The sequence below is a fragment of the Myotis davidii genome, unplaced genomic scaffold (genome assembly GCF_000327345.1).
Source record: "Myotis davidii unplaced genomic scaffold, ASM32734v1 scaffold1363, whole genome shotgun sequence".
Taxonomy (NCBI): Eukaryota; Metazoa; Chordata; class Mammalia; order Chiroptera; family Vespertilionidae; genus Myotis; species Myotis davidii.
This window is the reverse complement of record NW_006294347.1, coordinates 92766-118516: the sequence shown is the minus strand read 5'-3', so window position 1 is coordinate 118516 and position 25751 is coordinate 92766. Positions and strand designations below refer to the sequence as shown.

Genomic DNA, 25751 nt, shown 5'->3' with positions numbered 1-25751 from the left:
CCTGATCGCCCTGCGGCTCTGTGTGTGACGGAGCGGGGCCACAACCTTTCTGTTGGCCCTGCTATGTTCGTGACAGGGGAAGGCGCCCCAACCCCCTGATCGGCCCTGCTCTGTGCCTGATAGGGGGGAGCTCCCCAACCCGTGATCACCCTCCAGCTGTGTGTGTGACAGGGCGCGGCGCCCCAACCCCCTCACCCCACCCTGCTCTATGTGTGACGGGGTAGAGCCATAACCTCCCCATCGACCCTGCCTTGAGTGTGACAGGAGGCGGTGCCCCAACCCCCCAATCGGCCCTACCCTGAGCGTGACTGAGGGTGGCATCACAACCCCCCAATCCGCCCTGCTCTGTGCATGACAGGGGGCGGTGCCCCAAATCCCCAATCAGCCCTGCTCTGCGGCCGACCAGGGGCTGCACCTAGGGATTGGGCCTGCCCTCTGCCACCCGGGAGCAGGCCTAAGCCAGCAGGTCGTTATCTCCCAAGGGGTCCCAGACTGCTAGAGAGCACAGGCCGGGCTGAGGGACCCCCTCCTCCCCCCCAAGTGCACAAATTTTTGTGCACCAGGCCTCTAGTGTATTAATGGAAATGCAGCTGCTACTGTGGATCCTGGATTGCCTCCTGACCCTCACTCCTGGGGCACCATCTCCTGGTTTCTATTCCACACACAAATCCATTAAAGGAATCTATGGCTATGCATTTCAGGTAAGATTCAGTGTTTTCTTGAATCAGAACTTCATGTACAGAAGGAACTATTATTCCTGTTCAGGCCCCTGGGTGTGATTGATTAAGTCACCCTCACTTCCTCATCATCCTAGAGAGAAGGTGACAAGGTGGACAGGGCACTGGACTGAGAGCCACAAGACCTGTGTTCTGTCCTGGCTCCTTCCCTCACTCTCTGTGCTTCCCCCTCTTCAGTCCTCAGTTTCCCCACCTCTACACTGAGGGGTCAGGCCAGCTGAGCTCTAAGATCCCATCCATTCCTGACATTCTAGGGATTCTAGAATAAAAACAAATGACTTCAATAATAAGTAAAAATTATCCATTTCAAAATAGTCCTTTGGGCTTGGTTTGACTTTCAACCTTTGATTTTCAAAGTTCTAAAGCACAAACATCATGAATTCCAAACCACCTGCTTTAAATAGAGCCCATGAGGTCAGAACCTCCCTGAGCTCGGCTGAGGTTTCATGACATATGGCCCCAAAGAAGATGGAGTGATATCCACTGTCACTCCATTCTAGAAAGGATCTTGGTGGGGGGAAAAAAAGAAAAAGAAAAATCAGCATTAGATGTATATTTATAAACTTGGATTAGTGTGAACCAATGGCTAAACTTGAATTTCACTAGTGCTTAGACATCAAATGCAATAAAATATTTCTCGGTCTGTGACACCTGAAGAAAGGAGACTGGTCCCTTCCACATATGTATGCAATTCCCCACGTTAGAGAAAAGAATAAAAAACATCTCAACTAAAGAATATAACCAAGAACCAGGAGGATAGTGATGGGAAGGAAAAGTTTTACTGAAAAACAAAATGGGATTCTAGCTTAAATGCTGCCATAAAGTCATTTTCTCTCCTCTTGGTTTCAGTCATTTCATTTGCAAAGTGAGAAAGTTTCTTCTTCCATCTGATTCTCTAAAATGTCTAAGGTTCTAGCACTTTTTTAGGTGACACTGAAGAAACCACAGAATGTCAAGTACTCTGTGTTTGCACTCTTTCAATCCACAGCCGTTGTGAGACCACAAGACTACCTTGGGATTCTGCGTGGCTCAGGGAAAGCTTCAGCATTCCAAAAGCCAAGGGATTCCAGACATGCCCACCAGCACCACATTAAGGTTCCGAGCTCGTGTAAGTCATTGCTCTCAAAATTCTAATTAATCACCAGCAACCAGCACTTAGCAGTTTTAAGTGCTCATCTTCCTGCACCCTCCAGGAGAGTTCTGAATCAACCTGCTACCTATCCAGAGACACACATATCCTCAGAGCCCTCTGCCAGAGAGAGAAGATATGAGCATCTGACCCCCAGAGGGCTCCAGAGTTTCAAAGGACAGAGGAAGGGCATTTGTACTGAACTGGCACAGGAGCCCAGTCCTGAGCTGGATGCTGGACGCATCTCAGTTAGTGCTCAGACAAGGTCAGCAATATCTCTCCATTTTCCCAATGAAAAAATATAAATGAGCTCAGAGAAGTTAGGTTTATTCATCTGTCTGACATTTACTGAGTACCTACCTCATATGTGCCAAATATTTTCCTACGCACTGAGAATACAATGCCGGGCAAAACAGACGTGGCCCCTGCCCTCATGGAGCTAACAGTCTAGTGGGAGGGAGAATTAGTCATAGAATGCTACAAAACACGGCACAGAGGAGAGGTTGTAGTGCTCTGAGAACAGAGAAAAGGGAAAAGTGATTAGTCAGGGATGTCAAGGAAAGTCCCCCTTGGAGGTGATGACTAAACTGACGTCTGAAAAAAAAAAAAAAGACATAACTAAGTCAACATGTCAACATGGAGGGGTGTGAGGATAAGTGTGCCAAACAGAGGGACCACCAGGTGCAAAGGCACGACAGTGGGACATGCATGATGCACTCAAGATACGAAGGGAAGGCCAGAGTGGAGATCAAGAGCTGGCACGGTAAAAAACGGAGCTGGAAAGGGAAGCCGAGGGCAGACTACAGAAGGCCTTGTAGGGCAACTACGGACTCTGTTTTTATAAGAGCAATGGGAAGCCATTGGAATGTGACACAATTGGTTTGAAAGGATCTTCCAACTGAGGTATAGAGAACAGACTGGAGGAAAGAGGAAGTGGGTGTGGGAAGATGAGGACACCAGTCAGAGGCCTCTGCGGATTCAGGCCGGGGGTGACAGCGGCGCTATGGTGGCAACAGAGATGCAAGCAGTGGCCCTGCCCACAGCCACTCACAGCTGAGATCACACCCAGGCCTGACTACAAAGTCCGTGTTTCTCTCCACCTTGCCATTTATTCACTCATTCAGCAATTAGTTACTAAACATCTACTAAGTGCCAGGCCTCTGCCAAGTGCTGAGGACACAGCCATGAATAAAACAGACACTGCTCTCCTGGAATTTACAGTCACGACATTAAACAAATAAGAATACAAATAAATGTAAACCATTACAAACTGGGATGCGGAAGGAACAATAGTGTGATCAGAGATTTTAACACAGAAAATTACCAATAAGGCCACAAAGCTCTTCCAAACTTGATAATATAAAAGGGCCACTTGCCGGCTGCATGTAACGAAAGGCTTTGGGAAACTGCCGGTCAGAGCTGGGATGGAGCGTCGGCAGCCCTGGCCAGCTCAGGAGCCCTCAGGAGAAGCTGGTATCTCTAGTTCTGCAGAGGCCTTGTTGAAACAGAGGTCTAACTGCTACCTCCTCAATATGCTCACATATCCCAACCTCAGGCACCTCTCACTTAAGTGCACACACAGTATTTTACAATTAGTGATCTTTCACACAGATTTGTTCATTTGACCCTCATGGCAGCCCACTTGTAGGATGCAGGCAGGTCTGCATATCCTGCTGGCGAGATGAGGAAACTGAAGTCTAGACAGGTGAAGTGGTTTAACCAAAGTCACCAAACTAGGAAGGCACCCAGATCTGCCATCCAGCTCTCACTAGCAGCACCTCAGGCCAGGAAATCATGAATCTGGATAAGATGGCTGGAGTCTCTGAGCCTGGGTAAAACCCCCCAGGGGTCCCATGAAGTTCCTGAGAACAATGATCAGGGACGTCACGCAGCCTGGAAAAGGTTTCTAGAATGCAGCTCCACCAGCCTGAGACACAGGTACCCTAGCCAACTTTCCCAGATTAGAACAGGTTTGCTGGGACTCTTTCCAAGTGCCTCTGACTAACAGAGAAAAGTATTTTTCCATCGCAAACACTGCAGGCAGGCACCAGACTCCTGAGGGGGGAGGGCAGAGACTGCATCCCGATTCCTGTAGAGACAAACTGTAGTCGTCCTGATACCATGTGAGCCGCCTCCCTAAGCACCTACCCCTGGGGATGCCAGTCTTGGGCAGTGTTTCTTGATCTTGGCACAACCAACATTTGGGGCTGAGTATTGCTTTGTTGAGGGGGGCTGCCCTTGCATCGTAGAATGTTTAGCAGCATCCCTGACCTCCACCCACTGGATGCGAGTGGCACCTCTATTTGTGACAACCAAATATGTCTTCAGACATGGAAAATGTCCCCTGGGGGACAAAATCACCCGTGGTTGAGAATCACTGGTCTAGGGCCTATGGAGAAGGGGGAAGGCAGAGTCCATTCCCTTCTTCTCATCCTAACCCATCCCATCTTACTGGACAGAGAGAGCGCAAACTCTTCTTTAATCAACATCACACAATCAGTGCCTTCCGGAAGGAGACTGGGAGCTAATGTGGCCTGCAGGTGGGTCCTGGGAACAATTCGCCACTGGAGCTTGTGGAAACAACTACCGTCAAATAACTCCTTGTTCCACTAATGAGCTGCTTCTGACCAAGTGAGCCAATCTTGTTCCCGTTAACATGAACGGCCGAGTCTGATGAAACTAGAAGCCCTGGGTGTTTCTTCTCAATGACACTGGGCCCGGGCAAGGCTTCCACTGCTGCCAGATGGAGCACAGCACCGGCAAATCAGACAGCAGCAGACTCTCATTTACCAAAACTCAGCACAACCGCCAGGACACGCACACATCCCAGCTCCTAGCCATTCTGGACTTAGGAGAAAGGGGAAAGCGACAAAGTACATAAACAAGCGATCTGAGTTAACAATTAAACAGCTGAAACATGACCAAAAAATCACACTCTCAAGTGGAGGTGGGGACCTGAAGCTGTGTGACTCAACAGTGTCACAGCGTGGGTCCCAACCTCCCACCCCGAGGGCCGGGCTGTTGGCCCAGAGGTGAAACCAGCATCAGTTACAATGTGCCACCGCTGGAATCAAGGAAGTGGCATCTTTATGTCTTTCATTAGTCAGCTACCTGACTAGTTAAAGGGTTTACTGACAGACTCAACCAAACTCACTGCCGTTTGGTAGTAAGAGTATTTCACTACACTGCAATTCTTTGCAGACTGACTAACCACAAAACACCCACCTATTACTCATGGGACTGCTAGTTTCTATGCTGCTTCTGCACGCTTTACTTGGCTCCACTGTTGCACGACTCATTCTGCAATGCACTAACATTTCATAACAGGTCTGTCTCCCTCAGTGGGCAGTGGGCTCCTTGAGGGCAGGGTTCATATCTAGTACAAGGCATGGTATGTAAACAGACCCTCACCATTTGTATGATGGGTTCATGGATGCATGAATGGTAAAATCTGCCATCTCTATACTCTTAGACTTAAGCCTGTCTACACATTCTAGTGGAAGGGCATGGCCCACGTCTTCTCTCCTGTTTCTCTAAGGTTTATAAAGAACATTGCTCAGTAGGTTCCGATGAAACAATGACTGACTGGCTTGGCCTCTTGAATCCAAAGAGACAAACTGAGGCCTTCTGTTCATGAACCAGTGAGTCCAAGGAAAGAGGTCAGAAAGCCTAGCTGTCCATCCACCCTGCTGCATACGTATTCGAATGTGTTTCGCCTCTTTTAATGAGACACAGTTAGATGCAGGAACCGAATATATTCTTTACTAGGCAGTAGAGATACATACATGAGCAGGACTAATAGGGCGCTTTCCCTCACAGAGCTCACTGTCTGTAGGAAAAGAGAGATATTAACAATTACACAAAGAAGCAGCTATTATGCTCAGTGAGTCTTTTTAAGAAAAATGTAGATGTTGCCAATTTTTAAGTAGTCTGAACCTTTTTAAAGAGAATCATGATTTTTCCTCCAAATAAATAACACGCTTTCCTTAGAGCGTCCTCTGAAGTTTATTACATGGAAAGTTTATTATACACCTCGGTCATATAGGCCTCTGTTCCACAGTGATTGTCATTTTTTTTAAAGACCAATTAAAAGCATCACATCTATGAATACTCCTAAGTCTATGTCTGTGTGTTCCAGTGTGTGGTATGTGTGGTATGTGTGACATCCCACGGATAACCGAAGCTGACCGGAAAACCTATAAAAGCCAGGAAGAACAACGTCAGAAATATGAAGACCAGGAAAGGAGAGCTGCCCTAAGGGAAGGATGAGAAAAAATAAAGGCTCAAAGAAAAGATAAAAATGCCAAAAGCTGGCCTGGCCAATGTGACTCAATGATTCAGCATCTACCTATGAACCAGGAGGTGACCATTGGATTTCCAATCAGGGCACATGCCTGGGTTGCAGGTTCCATCCCCACAGAGGGGGGAGGGTGCAGGAGGCAGCCAATCAATGATTCTCTCTCATCATTGATGTTTCTATCTCTCCTTCTCCCTTCCTCTCTAAAGTCAATAAAAATATATTTTTAAAAAGTTTTTAATGTCAAAAGCTGGGTGGCATGACATGAGAAGATAACATCTGAGGGAGTATATGAGATGTCTGAATCAATGTACATAGTTTATTAGGGTTAATAAAATTTTAAATCAAAATATCGTGCCAGTTAGGACGCAAAATAATTCTCCTGCCTCAATCATGAAGTAACAGTGGTTGGCAAAAGTAGGTTTACAGTGGTGAGTTTGTGAAACACAGAGTTTATTCTTGTGTTACTATTTATTCATTTTTGTATTTTCCATACAAACAATGGCAGAGAGTCATCTCTTTAGCTATAACAAGGCAGACACCCCAACAGCCTGGAAAAATTTCTGGGTGATGCTTGCTGCAATGGGTTCCTTCTCAAAACTTCATACACTCTTGGGGCCAGAGAAGGTAATAACCTAATCCAGCCTTGCTTTTTGGGGTGCAAACCTGTGATCCAGGGAGGAAAAGTCACATACCTGGCTGACTGCAGAACCAGATTCTTCGTATCTCCCCTACCTGATCCTAAAAGCTTTTCATCAGTAAAAACCAAACCTACTTAATCCTGAACATTTATAGATGTTTAGACAGCACAGCTACTCTTACTGACCACAAATTCTCCGCTGCTCTCTTACCTGTCTGAGCAACCAGGTGTGTCCACCCACTCCACACAGCGGTGACCTTTTCTTTCTGAAAACAATGTGCTTCTATTTTCTGGGGCACAGGAAGGAAAGCAGCCTGGGAAGCCAGCTGCCCGTGCTTGTTGCTTCCCCAAACATACAGCTCTCCTGAATCTTAAACAAGCAGAAGAGGAACAAAAGAGGTGAAGGAACATTAGTCCAAAATGATGGAAAAGAAAACAAGACTGAAAAAAAAAAGTGGTTCAAAGAAGTTGTATTGCTTTTATGCTACAACGTTGAGTAGAGCAAAGCAAGATAAAAATTTCATATACAGCATAATATAGGATTTTTTTTAATTCTCTAAATAGGAAACAAAGCCAAATACTCGCAGTAGTTTGTCAAGGAATGGGAATGTGTGAGCTTATTTTTCCATTAATTCATTCAACAAATATTTATTCAACATCTACCATGTGAAAGGTTATTTCTCTACATTCTATAGCTTTTAAAATACATGCTTGCAGCCCGGCCAGTGTGGCTCAGCAATTCAGCATCAACCCAGGTTCAAATCCCAGTCAGGGCACATGCCTGGGTTGTGGGCTTGGGGGGCATACAGGAGGCAGCCAAGCAATGATGTTTCTCTCTCACTGATGCTTCTATCTTTGTATACCTCTCCCTTCCTCTCTCTCAAAACAATCAATAAAAACATATTAAAGTAATAATAAATAAAATATATGCTTACATTACCTTTTGTTAGAAAAAATATATTAACTTTTTGAAGTAACACATTAAAAATATTATTTAAGCTTAAATTTTTGTTTTGTTTTAAATTTTTTTCCAATTACAGTTGACCCTCAATGATTAATTAGTTCCAGGGGTACCGCTTAGTGGTTACACATTTATGTAGCTTACTAAGTGATCCCCCCGATAAGTCTAGTACCCATCTGGCACCATACATAGTTATTACACTGCTATACTTTACATCCCAGTGACTGTTTTCATAACTACCAATTTGTGCTTCTTAATCCCTTCACCTTTTTCATCCAGCCTCCAACCCCCCGCCCCATCTGGCAACCATCAGTTTGTTCTCTGTATCTATGAGTCTGTTTCTGTTTTGCTGATTTTGTTTTTCAGATTCCACATATAAGTGAAATCATGTGATATTTGTCTTTGTCTGACTTGTTTACTTTTTAAGCTTAAACTTTTTAAACCTAAGATTTCACAGTATGCCCTGTCCAGCAGACACTATATAATGCTACCACATCACGGCTGTGTAGCACTTCAGCTCACTTGAACATCACAATAATCCTGTGATATAAGAAGGAATGTAACTGACTTTGTGATTTAATAGAGAAAGAGCACATTCAGAGTCAAGTGGCTTCTATTCTCGGATCTGCTAACTAGCTATTGACCTTGGACAATCACTTCCTCCCTAAGCCTTAGTTTCACCAGCTGAACACTGGAGGTTAGTCTACAAGGACAAACAATATGATTGATGACACCAGTAACAAGAGAGACTGGAGGGCAATTGTGGCAAACCAGAGGGCACATGCCTGTCTAAAAGGCATTCAGGTTCAAAAACATTTTTGAGATTCACCAATGAACTTATATGGATACTAGAGGCCCGATACACAAAATTCGTGCAAGAGTAGGCCTTCCTTCCCCTGGCTGCCAGCACCGGCTTCCCGCTGGCACCCGGGACCCGGTCTTCTCTCTGGCCGCTGGCAGGCACCCAGGACCCGGGCTTCCCTGATAGCCCCAGCTTCGTCCAGAAGGATGTCCAATCTAATTAACATATTATGCTTTTATTATTATAGATATGCATTACCCATGGACACATTACCATGAATCTACAATTTGTGACTCCTTTGGTGATCTCTAAGGGCTTTTCCAACCCTAATGTTCTAAGGTTCTATAAGGTTCCTCACAGGAGGCTACTGAGCACTTGAAATGTGGCTAATCTAAACTGAAATGTGTTGTAAGACAAAAAAGCGCAATGGATTGCAAAGACTTACTATAATAAATAAATAAATAAAGCGTAGCTCATTAATAACTTCCATATTGATTACACATTGGAATAATATCTTGGATATGCGGGGTTAAGTACACTGTATTACTAAAATTATTTCACTTGTTTCTTTTTTACTTTTCAAAAGGTGGTATTGTATTTCTACTAGACAGCACTCTTCTACAAGATAAATTAACCAAGGCTCCAAGATGTTAAACCACTTCCAAGATCATATGGATAATGAGGAGTCAGCAGAATAAAGAAGCCAGGCCTTCTGCTTCCACTATCTTCTGCGACCTTCCAATAAAGCGCTACAGAACTGCTTGCCCTAGGGTATTCTGGTATAGTCTCAAAAACTGATCAAAAGCCAAACAATATCAGTATAAAGGGCATTAGACCACGATTCAGAGTTCAAGGCCCAGATCTGCTGCTCTGTCACTCTGACATTGGGCATATCGCTTCACATCCTGGGCCTCTATTTCATCAAGTCTAAAATGAGGGAGTGTAAATACGTGGAGCTTCTTTGTCACCCAGGTGACCTTGCAGCACTGACATTCTGCACTTCTATGGTATATTTCATGCAGCCTCTCTGGGCTTCACCAGGGTTTGCAAAATATGATCCTTTGCAAGAAGGCAGAAGAGACCTTCAGATAAGTCTCAAGTCATTAAATGACCTGGTTAGCTACCAAGATGCCATTGGCCATGAGCCTGTGTCTGTAATAAGCTTCTATTTACCTTAATAAGTCTAAACCATCTTTTTGCAAACACAGAGGGCCTTCCACATGCGGATCATTACACTGTTGCAAAATTAAAGTCTGCTGCAATGTCAAATAGTTACATAACCTACAGCTCCAAAAAAAGGTTTCCAGAGCACTGAACAAGACCCAAGGTGTTAAAAGCTTGAACTGGACGAGGAAAGAGGGATATTAATCTTGACAACTTTTAACTGATATTAAAAATATCCAAAAACAACCCTGGCTGATTTTGCCGGTTGGTTGGCCATCTTCCCATGCACCAAAAGGGTACTGGTTCAATTTCCGGTCAGGGCACAATCACAGGTTGCTGGGCTCAATCCCTAGCAGGGGGTACAGGAGGCAGCTGATCGATGTTTTTCTCTCTCACATTTATGTTTCTTTCTATCCTCTTCCTTCCTCTATCTCTAAAAATCAATTTTTAAATCTTTTTTAAAAATACCCAAAAACAATTCACTTTGTAAATATACTAAAATCACTAGATGGTACAACTTAAAGGGAAATTTTACACATGAATTACATCTCAATAAAATAAAAATTCAACATCTGTTTTAAAAACACCAAAATAAAAGTGTTCCATATATGGAATAAGTAACTTTACAAATTACATGATTTTTTAAGGAATTGCTATTATAAGCAATTAGAGAATCTCTAGATTTATATAATGCCAGCCATTTCAAATTAATTAGAACAGAGCAGAAACATCTCTTAGCCTACTCTTATTCTCAGAAAAGAATGCCTTCCCCAACCTCACTGACTGTGGGACATGAACTAGTCACTTCCTGCCCTGGGGCCTCCAGTCCTTCCTTTATAAGTGGCCTTCATTTCAACTCAACTCTTTCAACATATATGTATAGATCTAGCTAATATGAAACATAGGCTAAAAGTAGGTATTTCTTTTCTTGGCTGTTTTAAATTCATTATGTAACAAACTATATGTAGCTCAGAGTTTGTAAAGTATTTAAGCTCTTACATTATGTCTGTACTTTAGAAACAATAACAGCTTCTCAGTGGGGCTGCATTGCAAATCTGATGTTGAAGAAATCAATTTGAATTAATTTACATATACTACATACATACGTTACATTCCACATAAAACACTATGCATGGAAGTCGTTTCCCTTTGCTTAAAAATGTAACACATTTAACTGTGTGAGGTCTTAACCAAAATAAATTTCTCAGAGCTATAGTCTCCAGTCTACCAGCAGGGGGCAGAGGAATCTGGGCTTTGAAAAAGACAACCTTCACTTTCCAGAAAATACTGTATTGACTGGGTGTATGTATGGATAGATGTATAGCTAGACAGATATAGTGTGAGAGAGAAAAAAGGTTAGAGAAAGGAATAGATCAAAGATATGGAATCAAGAAATAAATAAAAATACAAAGTAGATTAGAAAAACATACATAGCTGGATTTAGATATATGGATACATAGATTAGATAGATACAAAGATAAAATATCAATAAAAATAGAGATATATAGTTAAATAAAATAGATAAATATAGAAAGAACAAACAGGGAGATAAATGAATTTGAAAGGTTAGTTTGAGATTAAACAGAGAGGATAGCTAGAGAGTTTACATAGTTATATTAGACATTTAAATAGATTAGATGAGAAAAAAGAAATTAATAAATAAATAGATTAAATGGATAAGATAACAATATGTCACATATAAATTTACCGCTGGTTAATGATTTGATAATCACAATTACCCTGAAGGGAAGATATTCTTATCCCTATTGTACAATTGAGAAAACAAACTAGAGAAAAGGAAGTAAGCCCATATGGGTGTGTTACATGTACTGTCATATTTAGTTCTCAGAACTATCCATGAACTATTCCATAGACAAGGAAACGGTCCCACAAGGGACAGTGACTTGCCTAAATTCATTCGCGTAGTGACAACAGAATTCTGCCTCCAACGTCTGTGCTCTTCCCTCTGGTACCCCAATATCACCCCTTAAAGGAGAAACATACAGAGCTGTGATGGCACATTAAACTGAAAGAGCTGGTACCTACCTGCCAATGAAGCCGAGTGATCTGACCCAGCAACAACACAAATTGCTTTAGAATTCTCTAGGCCTACAAAAAAAATAAAAATAAAATTTTTTTTGAAATTACATTTATAATAGAACAAACAGGGCAGAGAAGGGGCTGAGCAACACCAGCAGGGCCTGGGAGAGCCTCTTAGCCAGCGCAGGCAGGTCTGAGTCGGAGCACTGCCAAGAGGATGGCTAACGTGGTGGGGAAGCTGGTTACCTACCAGTGGGTTGAACAAGTAAGTAAATCTAGTGAGGACAAAGGAGCCAAATTTCTCACTATCAGAGAGGAGAGGAAAGACACACATATGAAAAGGTGGAAAACTAGCATTGCCCATGCGATACTGGACTGCCACTGGAGAAATCAGTGTAGACTCACGGTTTCTAGTAGAGACAGATAAAGTGATACAGTGTGCGCATGTGTAAATATGTGTATTTCCTAGCTCTGTCCACTAAGGGGGCCTAGAAAAATGGCATCTCATACATTTAGCTACTATCACATGCAGGCACTAAAATACACACCCAGGCTTCCTAACAACACACAGGCAGAACTAGAATTCAACCTGCCTTCCATCTCTAAACTCACCACTTTCCTCCCTTAATCACACTGCCTTTACTGACAGGTATAATTCCAATCAACTCTGCTAGAGAAATTCAGTCATTCTGTAACTCTTTTTTTCTGACACTTCTGCTTAATTAACTAGGGTCTTAATAAAATGCCCCTCGACCTTAAAGTATCCTGTGGAATGAGAAAGGGCCACGGCAGACATTTCCTCCGCATTTACTAGAGAAGAAGCGCTGGGCTCCTGGTGGCCAGGTGAGGAGACATCCAGGGTCCCAGCTCCAGAACTGCTGGTGGTAAAGTAAGGTGGGGGAACAAAAAATGAAGGACTTTAAGGGCAGAAAGCTGATGACCTGTTCTAATGTCACATCAGAAAGTTCCCCCAATTCAACTCTGAATCTAAGCTGTGCCCCAAGCAGATCTCAAACAGGCTGTTCAAATCAAATATAAGAACAGCATTTCTAATTCCTTCTAGTTACAGTCCTCTGCTAAAATAGAAAGCAGAATCTTTGGTGTGTGGGAAAGATTGTACGAACAATACAATATACAGTGCTATCCACACATGAGAAAATATGACAGAGGCAAGAAGAAGGGAAGTCTTTACTTAGAAAGCTGTACCTGAGGTAGGCCTTAAAAATTATCAGGATTTTCCTGGGGGAACAGGAGGGAAAAGGCAGAGGTAAAAGTTTGCCCACAGGCACAGAAGAATGAGAAAGCAGGATGCGCCCAGGGAGCAGTAAATACCTTGGTGAGGCAGGAAAAAATGTCTGGGAAGTTTGAGTTCATGTTCTGAATGTTTTCAATGTCATAGGAAGTGGACTGCCTGTCCAGCATCCAGTGCCTCCTTCTCCCTCCCCAACTTAACCTTTCAGGTGGCTAATCTCACCCCCAGAGGAAGAGGAGAGCCTGTAGGACTTAGGAAAATCAGAATGAACCCAACATCTGGTACATCATCCCCACTGTACCCTTCCCTTTTCTTTCCCCCCTTTCTACCACCTTCTAAAATCCCTCTTTGTTCTGAGCTAGCGGAGAGTAGTTAGAGGTTTCCTGTAAAGGTTTCATTACAGCCAACCATCAGTAGACTGGGTCACAAAGTAAGAGGGTGAGACAGGAAGAGGAAGAAGAAGACATGGTGCTATCTAAAGGCCAACCAAGTGAGTGCAAAGCAGAGGGAAGGGAGGGGGGGAAGGAAGAGAAAAGAATGAAAATGAGTCCCAGCATGAAAGAGAGAAAAGGAGAAAGTCCTACAGACAACTGGCCAACCGAACACGGACCAACAGGCCTGCGGGCAGAGCATTTACTGACTTCTCCTCATGTGCCCATGTAGAGGGATTTCCCGCAGGGAACACTCCTGCCTCCCTCCCTGCATCCTCACTGGCTCCTGCTTTCCTTTGGGAGAAGGAACTGGGCAAGTCCTTCTGGGTGCTCCCCTTGGCATGTGCTGCCTGCAGAGAGGGTGCCTCCTCATGTGTTCTCAGCTGTGCTGTCAGCTTGGTGGGCCCGACTCTATGCAGCTGCTCTAGTGCCTGGTAGGTAAATTCGACCTGGGATTCAGAATTTAGAGGTTTACTATTGCTACACACTATTCCTTAACACCTAAGCCATGTCTTCCAACCTACCTTTGAATAGTTCTAGAGCAGGTGTGGGCAAACTTTTTGACTCGAGGGCCACAATGAGTTCTTGAACTGGACCGGAGGGCCGGAACAAAAGCATCGATGGAGTGTTCGTGTGAACTAATATAAATTCAAAGTAAACATCATTACATAAAAGGGTACGGTCTTTTTTTTTTAGTTTTATTCATTTCAAACGGGCCGGATCCGGCCCGCAGGCCGTAGTTTGCCCACGGCTGTTCTAGAGCTACCATGTTGATCTCCACGCACCTGACTTGCATCTACCTCTCAGTGGGTTCCAAACTATGGCAGTGAAGAGAGATGCTTTTATTGGGTCCACAAAAATCCCAACAAGACTAACAGAACCACCAACAGAGAGAGTTAAGACACAGAGACCAAGAAATACCAAAAGCAAAACTCCATTCACCCATTTTCTGCACGCCGGTGGCTCTACTTCTCGACAAAGAATCAATACAGGACTCAGAAGAAATAAGGGCCTTACCTGGCACTCTGCCCGGTTCCTTTGCTGTCAAAAACAGTGGGAGGGTTTGCTCAGGGCACAACCGCCGTCCAGATGATGCCAAGCCAGTTCCCCACTGGAACACGATGCCACTTGCTTCCCAATTGAACAGAAAAAAAAATGCTTATTTGGATAAGACCAGATTGTTCTTTGAACTTCGCTGCTATGGAAGGTTCCTAATTCATTCTCAGTTAACTAATGCATTATGGAGAAGCTTATTTCTTAAGGGCCTTATGACTGGTCACAGGGATTACCACCAAGCCAATCAAAATCTAATGTTCAGCTGAAACCGGTTTGGCTCAGTGGATCGAGCGTCGGCCTGCGGACTGAAGGGTCCCAGGTTCGATTCCAGTCAAGGGCATGTACCTGGGTTGTGGGCACATCCCCGGTAGGGGATGTGCAGGAGGCGGCTGATCGATGTTTCTCGCTCATCGATGTTTCTGACTCTCTATCTCTCTCCCTTCCTCTCTGTAAAAAATCAATAAAATATATTTTAAAAAAAATCTAATGTTCAGTCTTAGCTGTTCTGGCTCAGTGGCTAGAGCATCGGTCTTCAGAATGAAGGGTCCTGGGTTCAATTCCGGTCAAGGGCACATGCCCAGGTTGCAGGCTCGATCCCCAGTAGGGGGCATTCAGGAGGCAGCTGATCAATAATTCCCTCATCCTTGATGTTTCTATCTCTTCCTCTCCCTTCCTCTCTGAAATCAATAAAAATATTTTAATAATGTTTTCAGAAAGAGTCCTTATCTTTTAGAAATATTTACAAAATGAGTGGGGAGGGGAGGACTTACAATTAAGTTAATCAATACATAATAGAAGCTATGCTGCTTTGTAACTGGACAGAAATGTATACATAAGGCTAGCAATTATAGAAAGTTGGTAGGAAAGGGGGGAGTAAACCCATGAGAGGCAATTCTCCACCCTGTTAATTTCTAAGAGAAGCTACTGCTTATAAAAGTGTAATTACTACCATACAACTCAGCAATCACACTCCTGGGCATTTATCCCAGAGAAATGAAAATTTATGGTCACATAAAAACTTGTCCACAAATGTTTACAGCTTTATTCTTAATAGCCAAACTCTGGAAGCAACCAGATGTTCTGCAATGGGTGACTGGTTAAGCAAACTGTGGTTGTTATAGACTGAATTATGTCCCCCGAAAATTCATGTGGAAGCCCTAGCCTGCAATGTGACTGTATTTGGAAACAGGGCCTATAAGGAGGCAATAAAGGTTAAATGAGTCATAAAAGTGAGACCTTAACCTGATAGATCTGGTGTCCTGATAAGTAAAGGAGAGATACCAGTGGTGTCTCTCTGTCCGTGTGTGTATAAAGGAAAGGCCATGTGAGGACACAGAGAGAAGGCAGCCATCTGCAAGTCAGGAACAGAGGCCTCACCAGAAACCAATTCTCACAGCACCTTGATCTTGGACTTCTCACCTCCACAGCTGTAAGAAAATACATTCCTGTTGTGTGAGCCACCCAGCCTGTGGGATTTTGTCGTGGCAGCCTGAGCTAATATGGTGGTGCCTCTATACCATGGAATACTACTCCACAATAGTATTTGGTGCTCAAAACTGGGATGAATCTCCAGGGAATTTTGTTGAGCAAAAGAAATCTAACCCGAGAAAGCTGTATACCCTAGGATACCATTTATATAATATTTTTGAAGTGACAATATTATAGACATGGAAAACAGAGAGTGGCTGTCAAGAGCTAAGACGAGAGTGGGGCAAGTAGGAAGTGAGTGTCGCTATAAAGGGTGACAAGTGGTCCTTGTGGTGACGCACCTGTTCTACATCCTGACTGTACCCAGACATCCTGGTTGTGCTGCTGCACCAGTTACAAAAGATGTTACTACTGGGAGAAGCTGGGAAAAGAGTGCATGAGATCTATCTTATTTCTTACAACTGTGTGTGAATCTATAATTATCTCAAAAGAAAAACTTAAATGATTTTTATGTACAATCAACACTAAGCCCCAGACCACCATCAGCACAGTGCAACACCAGCCTCTTCCTCTCCTCTCCCCACTCTACAACTGGACTCACCAAACGCTTGAGCCTCAGCTGCCACAGCTGGTTAGGGCTGTCCTTCAGCCCAGGAGTGGGAGCAGAAAAATGAGCAAGGGAGAGAGAAAAGAGTCACTGCTCTTCAACCTGCCACCGTCCCTCTCGACTCATCACCCTCAACCACACACACAATCAGCCCTACATCCATCGCTCTCTCACGGTTCAGGAGAAAAGCTCATTTGAAGCTTTGAAGTCAATAGACATTACAATCCTACTAGTGCCGTCAGAGACAAAAAAGTGGGTCTTGGAATCCTAGACTCTGACCCCAGCTCTACCTTTTACTGCCTTACTCCCTGTGGAACCTTAGGCAAGCACTTTAGCCTCAGTTTCTTCATACATAAAAATGTAACTCACATCACCGCACAGCTGTGAGGATTAAATGAGTATTGATTAAATCAAGAGAGCCTAGCCCCAAGCCTAGAACACAATAAAGAGCTGGAAGTTTATTTCCTTCCTCCCTACCTGCTCAAGGCTTTCCCACATGACTTTGGCCTTACGTCCCTCCCTTTAATCACAAGTGCAGTGGAGGAGGACATTAAGTTACTTCTTATAGTTGACTTCTTCTAAAATTCTGTTTCTCCTTATTACACATCTATTTGGAAAATAAAAGCAAAATGATCACCTGTAGCAGCTAACGCATGCCTCAGTCCAGCAGCAATACTAACAACCTCCTCTTTCAGGAGCTGTCAAAACAGAGAAAAGGATTGAGTGATCAGAATCATCCATCTCCAAACTGTTACGAAATTGATGCCCAAATGCAATGCAGCATGGCCCACATTATGTGTCTACTGGTTTAGAGCCCCCATTCATAAACACCTCCACATGCATCCCTAAAAGACAAAAAGCTTTTTTAAATACCCTATCACAATGCCTCTCACAGATGGAGAGACCTTCAAGTACACAATGGTTGGCAAACATTTTCTATAAAGGGCCAGACAGTAAATATTTTATTTTTTTATAATATATTTTTATTGATTTCAGAGAGGCAGGGAGAGGGAGAGAGAAACATCAGTGATGAGAGAATCATTGATTGGCTGCCTCCTGCACGCCCCCTACTGGGGATAGAGCCTGCAACCCGAAGGAGCTCTCTGGGATCTTTTTTTTTTTAATCCTCATCCAAGGATACTTCTCCATTGATTTTCAGAGAGAGTGGAAGGGAGGGGGAGAGAGAGAGAGAAACATCGATGTGAGAGAGACACATTGATTGGTTGCCTGCCACACGTGCCACAACTGGGGCCGGGGGTTGAGCCTGCTACCAATGTACGCATGCCCTTGACTGGAATCAAACCTGGGACCCTCAGTCCGAGGGCCAGTGCTCCCACCCCTGAGCCAAACCTGCTTGGGAGTAAATATTTTAGACTTTGCAGGCCACAGGGTTTCTGTCACACTACTCTCCTCTGCCACTGTAACATAAAAGCCATAAATAAATGGGCGTGGCTGTGTTCCAATAAAACTTTATTTACTAAGGGTTCTAGTTTGCAGACCTTGGATCTAATCCAATCCCCATCCAACACTAGGAGCCGATGCACAACACCCCATCAGTGGCCATCCAACCCCTACCAAACACCTACTTCCAGACACATAGGCTCACCACCTCGCCAGGCACCTGTTCCATCTGTGCACTGTTCCATTTATCTCCTTAGGTGAAGCCAAACCTACCTGCTACAGCTTCTGATGATGCTTTCCAAATATGTGAAGGGATGTCCTCTCCAAGATGTCTTGTGGTGGTTTTCAAAATAGGTTCTCAGCCCTAGCTAGTTTGGCTCAGGGGTTGGAGCACTGGCCCTCAGACTTGAGGGTCCCAGGTTTGATTCTGGTCAAGGGCACAGGTACCTTGGTTGCAGACTCAATCCCCGGCCCGTCGGGGCACGTGCAGGAGGCAACCAATCAACGTGTCTCTCTCACATCAATGTTTCTCTCTCTGTGTCTCTCCCCCTCCCTTCCACTCTCTGAAAATCAATGGAAAAATATCCTCGGGTGAGGATTAAAAGAAAAAAAAGATCCCAGAGAGCTCCTTTGCCTCTCCTGCCATGAAAGGACACAGCAGGAAGACGGTTGTCTGTGAACCAGGAGGTGGGCCCTCACCAGACACCCAATCTGCTGGTGCAGATTGATCTTCCCAGCCTTCAGAACCATGAGAAATAGATGCTTGTTGTTTAAGCCACCCAGTCTATGGTATGTTGTTATAGCAGCCCAAACAGACTAAAGTACCATGGAAACCATGACCCAAGTAATACCCCGCAGACCAGCAACTGTAATTCAGCAGATGACAGAAGCAGACCAAGCTCTCTCCCTTGAAAATAGATCTCCCACTCTGAGTCAGAGTTTCAGGAAATTAGATAGGAGTAGAGCAGCTTAGGTGGCAAAACTCATTTTGGATCCCAGCATATTTCTCTTAAAATATTCCATAGTCCTATTATGATCACTTACACTATAAACTGCACCAAAATTTATACATCTTAAGTAAGATGCAGTGAAGAGTTCTGAACTAGGGCCAGGAGTCCTGTTCTATACTCAAGCTGTTCAATACGGTGGCCTCTAGCGACGTGTGATTACTGAACAAGTGAAATGTGACTAGACTGAGTAGAGACACAAAAATGTACACCAGAGTTCAACTTAGAATAAAATAAAGAATACAAAATATCTCATGAATAAATGTATATATTAATGACATATAAAGTGAAATGATAATAGTGTGGATACACTGGATTAATTTAAAAGCTATTTAAGCCCTAACCGGTTTGGCTCAGTGGATAGAGCATTGGCCTGAGGACTCAAGGGTCTCAGGTTCGATTCCGGTCAAAGGCATGTACCTTGGTTGCGGGCACATACCCAGTAGGGAGTGTGCAGGAGGCAGCTCATTAATGTTTCTTTCTCATTGATGTTTCCAACTCTCTATCCCTCTCCCTTCCTCTCTGTAAAAAACTCAATAAAATATATTTTAAAAAATAAAATAAAAGCTATTTAAATTAATTTTGCCTACATACCACAACATGAATAAAACTTGAAAACATCACGTGAAGTGAAAGAAGTCAGATATAAAAAGCCACACATTAAAAAAAAAGAAAGGGGCCCTGACCGGTTTGGCTCAGTGGAGAGAGCGTCGGCCTGCAGACTGAAGGGTCCCAGGTTTGATTCCGGTCAAGGGCATGTGCCTTGGTTGCGGGCACGTCCCCAGTGGTGGGTGTGCAGGAGGCAGCTGATTGATGTTTCTCTCTCATCAATGTTTCTAGCTCTCTATCCCACTCCCTTTCTCTCTGTAAAAAATCAATAAAATATATTTAAAAATAAAATTAATATCTTAGTCTTTAAAAAAAAAAAAGGGGGGGGCACCTCTCGTATAATTTCATTTGTATGAAATGCCCAGAATAGGCAAATCCATAGAGATACATTAGTAGTTGTCAAGGGGAGGGGAGGGGAGGGGAGAATAAGAAGTCACTGCTATTGGGTGCACAGTTTCTTTCCTGGTAATGAATATGTTCTAAACTTAGATCATGGTGAAGGCTGCATATCTCTGTGAAAATACTAAAAAACACTAAACCATACATTTTTAAAGGGTAAATGCTATGGTATGTAAATTACATCTCAATAAAGTTGTTATTTCAAAAATTAATCTCACCCATTTCACTTTATTTTTTAAATGGTGCTATTAGAAATTTTTAAATTATATTTATGGCTCACATTATATTTCTATTAGACAACACTGGCTTATACCATTTGCCTAATTTAGTGTCTATAGATAAGTAAGTCACTTCTATCTGGACCAATTTCTAACATAGTTCCCATGATTACTAATTTTAGAATTATAAAAAGTCATTAATGTCTTTATAAAACATATAACCTTTATTATTTTATTCCACAAAAATGTATAAAGTGTATGAGGATTAACTGAGGGTGTGTTTTTTTTTTTCCACTCACAACCTTCATGCCCCCAAGATAATTTTTCCCAGAAAAAAACTGTTTTTCAGCTTTCAGGGACTCAGCCCGTCTGCGGAGGAATAACTGTAATACCCTGTAAATTCTTTAACAGGACACGGGCAAGGTGCATATCAGGTGATGTCCTTACCTCAATGGCCTGGGGAACCACACATTTTCCAGGCCCATGAGGAACTCCTAATTGGCCAAATGAGTTGGATCCACACGATAGAACCTGACCATTTTCTGCAAAATACAAACACTTAAGTCACAATCTAAGTAGTAAGAGATCTGTGACCAATGGGTAAACACTGAAGGAGCCAAGGGAATGAAAGGAGTGAGGGCCCTGTGCTTCGGCACATTCAAACCATTAACACAATTTCCATTATTTTAACACTTCAGACCTTTCTCCTTGCCTTTCCCATACTCACCGCTTTCTCGCGGACAAGGAGTAACCTAACCAGTTGGTGAGTTTGGGAGAAGGAAAGAATAGAACATGTGTGGCTTGGCACCTTCCTCGCAGGTACTCTGGGCTGACACATAGTAAGGGTTTCTACTATAGGGAAGGCTTAGAGTTTTGAGGATAAATTTGGATCAAAGAACCGCTTGGCCTGCCAATGAACCCTGTCCTCCAAATTAGCCTTTATCTGTAAAAAGCCAATAGTTTGATCTCCACCTGTCTCTATACCTTTTTCACAATTGGTTCCAAATATGAAAGGAAACAGAGTGTTATCTATGACTCCCTAAAACCAAAACACAGGCCCATAATGAGCACTTCACAAATGATAGCTATTATTTAGATTCTAGTAATTACTACCATAGTCCACACACAGTACGGAACCCCTCCATAGAAGAGAGATGGAGACACCCTAGCAGGGCTGCAATGACGGGACAAGAGTTCACCAGAGAGACAAGAGAGGGGCTGTTCCAGGCAGAGAACAACATGTACTATTCGGTATTATGAGAAAGAAAAGTAAAGGGAGGAGAATAAGAGCCAAGGCAACAACAGGAGGAGGTGGGGAACAATAATTAAAGGCCATGTGCTAAAAAGCTTGGGATGTGAGCTATGCATGTGAGAATCCACAGGGGTCTGAGGCAGGGCTGGGGTTGGTGGGGTTACATGGTCAGAAGATGCTGTTGCCAGAGAACTGTGACAAAGAGGGACTTTAGTCAGAAATTATAGATGGTCCTTTGAATCCTAATGGCCAGCTAGATGGGGCAAAAATACTTCCAGGGAGAAGTCATCTGATAAAGTATTTATTGTCAACTGATTCCCAAGAGCATTGCAGTGGTCCCTCAGTATTTGCAGGGGATCGGTTCCAGGACCCCTTGCAGATACCAAAATCTGAAGATACTCAAGTCCCTTATATAAAATAGCATGGGACAATGCATACAGTTGGCCCTTGCATTCTTGAATTCCTAATCATTGACTGAAAACACTGTATATACTACATAAATGATAGCTATTATTTAGATTCTAATAATTACTACCATAGTCAACACACAATACGGAACCCCTCCATAGAAGAGAGATGGAGACACCCTAGCAGGGCTGTAATGACGGGACTAGAGTTCACCAGAGAGACAAGAGAGAGGCTATTCCAGGCAGAGAACAACATGTACCATTCGGTATTCGGTTTTTGATCAGCAGTTGGTTGAATCCACAGATGTGAAACCTGCGGATACAGAGGACCAACTGTATTCTATTAACTCTTAGCTCCTATCACTCTACATCCTATTCTGCTATCTGGCTTCACAGAAACAGAACAGTTCTGTCCAGTCATATTCATATTTTGCAAGGGGAAAGCTACCATCACTGTTGTGGCAACTACAATGTTCCCCTGTGAGTAACCGCAGCTGGCACTCCTGTCCACCTAGCCCAGCCGTGCAGCTATCATGAACTTCTGGGACAGGAAGTGGCCACCAAAGGTGATCTAGTTCATTCCCCAGTCTCTGGCAAAGGTTTACCAGCTCAGCCCTAGCCGCTTTGGCTCAGTGGATAGAGCATCAGCATGCGGACTGAAGGGTCCCAGGTTCGATTCCGGTCAAGGGCACATGCCTGGGTTGCGGACTCGATCCCCAGGAGGGGGGTGCAGGAAGCAGCCAATCAATGATTTTCTCTATTCATGAATGTTTCTCTCCCTCTCCTTTCCTCTCTGAAATCAATAAAAATATATTTAACAAAAGCTTTCCTGCCCAAAGTTTTACTGTTTAAACTCTCCTTGCAAAAGACATCGCATAACTTTCTTTGACAACCATAGAGAACATTTGGGTGTGTGTTTTAAACCCAAAGAGGCTTTCATTTAATCAGCATCACCACCATTGTGCTCTTCTCACTCAAAGCCTTTGTGGTGACAAAGATTCCCCTAGCAGTAAACTCACCTGTGAGAATAATGGTGAAGTCCCAGCCACAGGCCACCTGTTGAATGGGACAGCCAATGAGGGATTTGCAGGGTGTAAAATACAGGACATCCTCCATGTGACCAAGCCCCAACTGCCCGTCTTTGTTCAGGCCACAAACAAAAAGGCTTCCTCCATCTGTAAAATACAAAGGCCCTGGTGATAGTGTGCACCGGAGAAATTACAACTGCCAAAGATCTTTTCTCACCCACATTAATAAGCCATGTATGTCAATGTGCACTGAACCAAATGGCACTAGGCCAAGGGACTCAAATCTACTATCTAAATGGAAACTCCAAGTGCTAGAGTAGTGGCCAACTAATCACCAAATTGAGCACCTGCTGTAACAATAAAGCCAAATCTATTCTGCACTTGGACAGTGCCAAGTATTGTTCTAAGACAGTGGTTCTCAACCCTCTGGCCCTTTAAATACAGTTCCTCAGGTTGTGACCCAACCACAAAATTATTTGCGTTGCTGCTTCATAACTGTAATGTTGCTACTGTTATGAATCGTAATGTAAATATCTGACATGCAGGATGGTCTTAGGCAAGCCCTGTGAAAGGGTCGCTTGACCACCAAAGGGGTCGCGACCCACAGGTTGAGAAGTGCTGTTCTAAGAGGTTTCTGTGTGGGGCCAACTTATCCTTTAAGCACAGGGCCTAGGGCCCCCAATACCTTTAGAGGCCCACAAAAAATGTTTTAATTTTAAATTCTTTTAAAATCAGAAAAACTGCAGCTGGTGTGGCTCAATGGTTGAGCAATGGCCTATGAACCAGGAGATCAGAGTTTGATTCCCAGTCAGGCCACATACCTGGGTTGCAGGCTTGATCCCCAGTGGGGGCCATGCAAGAGGCAGCTAATCAATGATTCTCTCTCACCATTCATGTTTCTAGCTCTCTCTCCCTTCCTCTCTGAAATCACTAAAAGTATACTTAAAAAAAATAAAATCAGAAAAATAAATGTAATATTAATGAATATATAATACTAAAACTAGCCTGGATTATATTAACCTTTACATCAATACAGTTGTAAAATATAATTTTTAATATTTCTTTATAGGTCCAAAAGTGCCAAGGACCCATAAAATGCAGCCGTTAATTCACTGATTCTTTTTATCCACCATTAGTATCCCCATGGAATAGAGAAGAAACTGACAGAGAGGAATTAAATAATTTGTCTAAGGCCATACATATAATAAATAACAGAATTAGGACTTGAACCCAGCGTTTGCGTTCTTCACCAGGGTGCACTATGCCCTCTTTCACAATGTTGTAGCACTTGTAGTGTTTGTTAAGTTCCATCCTAGTTATCGCAAGGGAAATTAAGGAAAATACAAAGTTCTTGCTCTCAAGAAATAAACAAGCTAATTGCAGACTCCTAGCTCATATGCAAAAGTTAAGTAGCAATCTATGGTATAAAATGTGACATATTTTGCAACTCTGCCACTAATACGTCTTATAATCTTAAGCAATCAGTTTTCTTCTTTGAACCTCATTTGTGTAATGAGATAGGAAGAGGGGGAGGAAGGTGGGAGTTTCAGGAGAGCCCAAATCTCTGAAGTTCTTTCAGCTCTGACAATCTAGGATTCTCAGATAACTTGGCTCTTTTACCAAAATGTTTTCCTCTGCAAAATACAAAAGGCTGAAAGATAGTAATATAACATCCTAAGGGGAAGTGTCTAAGTAAGAAAACAAGGGGCTGTGTGCTCTTGAAAGAAAGTTACCTGTGACAACAGCAGAGTGGCCCCCTCCTCCCGCGATCCTCCTGACACACTCAGGTTTACAGAAGTCATTCAGTTGTTGGGGCAAAAACACGTCTTCCTTATGGCCAAGGCCAAGTTGCCCATAGCTATTTGCACCCTAGAAATAACATAAACCAAGGATGAAAAAAGTATGGAAACCCCTTTATTTACCTGGCTCTGCCTTTCTCACCCCGACAACATCTCAAAGTCTATATACAAATGAGATTTCATAAGCTTATCCTTAAGAGGTTATTATATGCAACCCACACTTAGAAGGCAGCTCCATCCCCAGAACACTGCGCTTGCCAGGTCGGAGGAGCCCTTAGCATCCTCAACTTATCCAATGATACTCCTCACCTTCCCCTTCCAATGCCCCAGCTCCCCTATGTTGCTTTTGAGGACAACATGGGAGTTCCTTCTGATAAAATCGAATTACCTGGGATGGCTAAGAAAAGAAATAATGAAGGGAAATAGAAACAAAGTGCCAGGACTAGTTCTTGTCCCTTCTCCCCATATCCCACAGGGAAAACCAGTAATGACTCTCTGTAATCAAAGTTAGCTAAGAGTTTTGTGCCCTCAAGCAGGGCATGTCATTGTTATTTCATCTGTACCGGTTAATAATGGCGGATTTTGTAATCAAAGAAAACACGGTAATTTCAAGAGAAACATCAAAAGTGCTTTATTCAAAGTAATGTCCATTGCTAGCTACACATTTCCCCCAATTTTCAGGTAATTTGTGGATACCGTCCCAATAGAACTTTTCTTGTTTTGAGGCAAACTATTCAGAGACCCAATTTTCCACTTCTTCCTATGTTTTGAAGTGCTGCTAGAAAGTGCGTGTGCCATCGATCGGAACAAGAGGTAATCTGAAGGAGCAAGGTCTGGTGAATATGGCGGGTGGGTTAATCCTTCCCAGGCAAGATCTTTTAACGTGTCTTTAACTGGTTTTGAAGTATGTGATGGTGCATCATTATGAAGCAAAATTACTTTGTCGTGTCTTCTGGAACATTCTGGTCGTATCACGATCAAAGCATGGTTCAAATTGATTATTTGTTGTCAGTATTGATCAGTATTAAGGGTTTTACCTGGTTTTAGAAGCTTATAATACCACATCTTCCTGATCCCACCAAATGCA

General features: G+C 43.3%; 1 protein-coding gene across 1 annotated transcript in view; it reads right to left on the bottom strand.

Annotated features, from left to right (window-relative positions):
• SERGEF (secretion regulating guanine nucleotide exchange factor) overlaps window positions 1-25751 on the bottom strand; it is a gene marked incomplete at its 5' end in the record, with an annotated part of 194103 nt that overhangs the window by 164152 nt on the left and 4200 nt on the right. Inside the window, 7 exon segments of the mRNA XM_015566995.1 lie at window positions 7015-7173; window positions 11777-11839; window positions 14471-14584; window positions 17182-17242; window positions 20626-20720; window positions 22857-23012; window positions 24599-24734. Of these exon segments, the coding sequence (XP_015422481.1) occupies window positions 7015-7173; window positions 11777-11839; window positions 14471-14584; window positions 17182-17242; window positions 20626-20720; window positions 22857-23012; window positions 24599-24734 (784 nt within the window).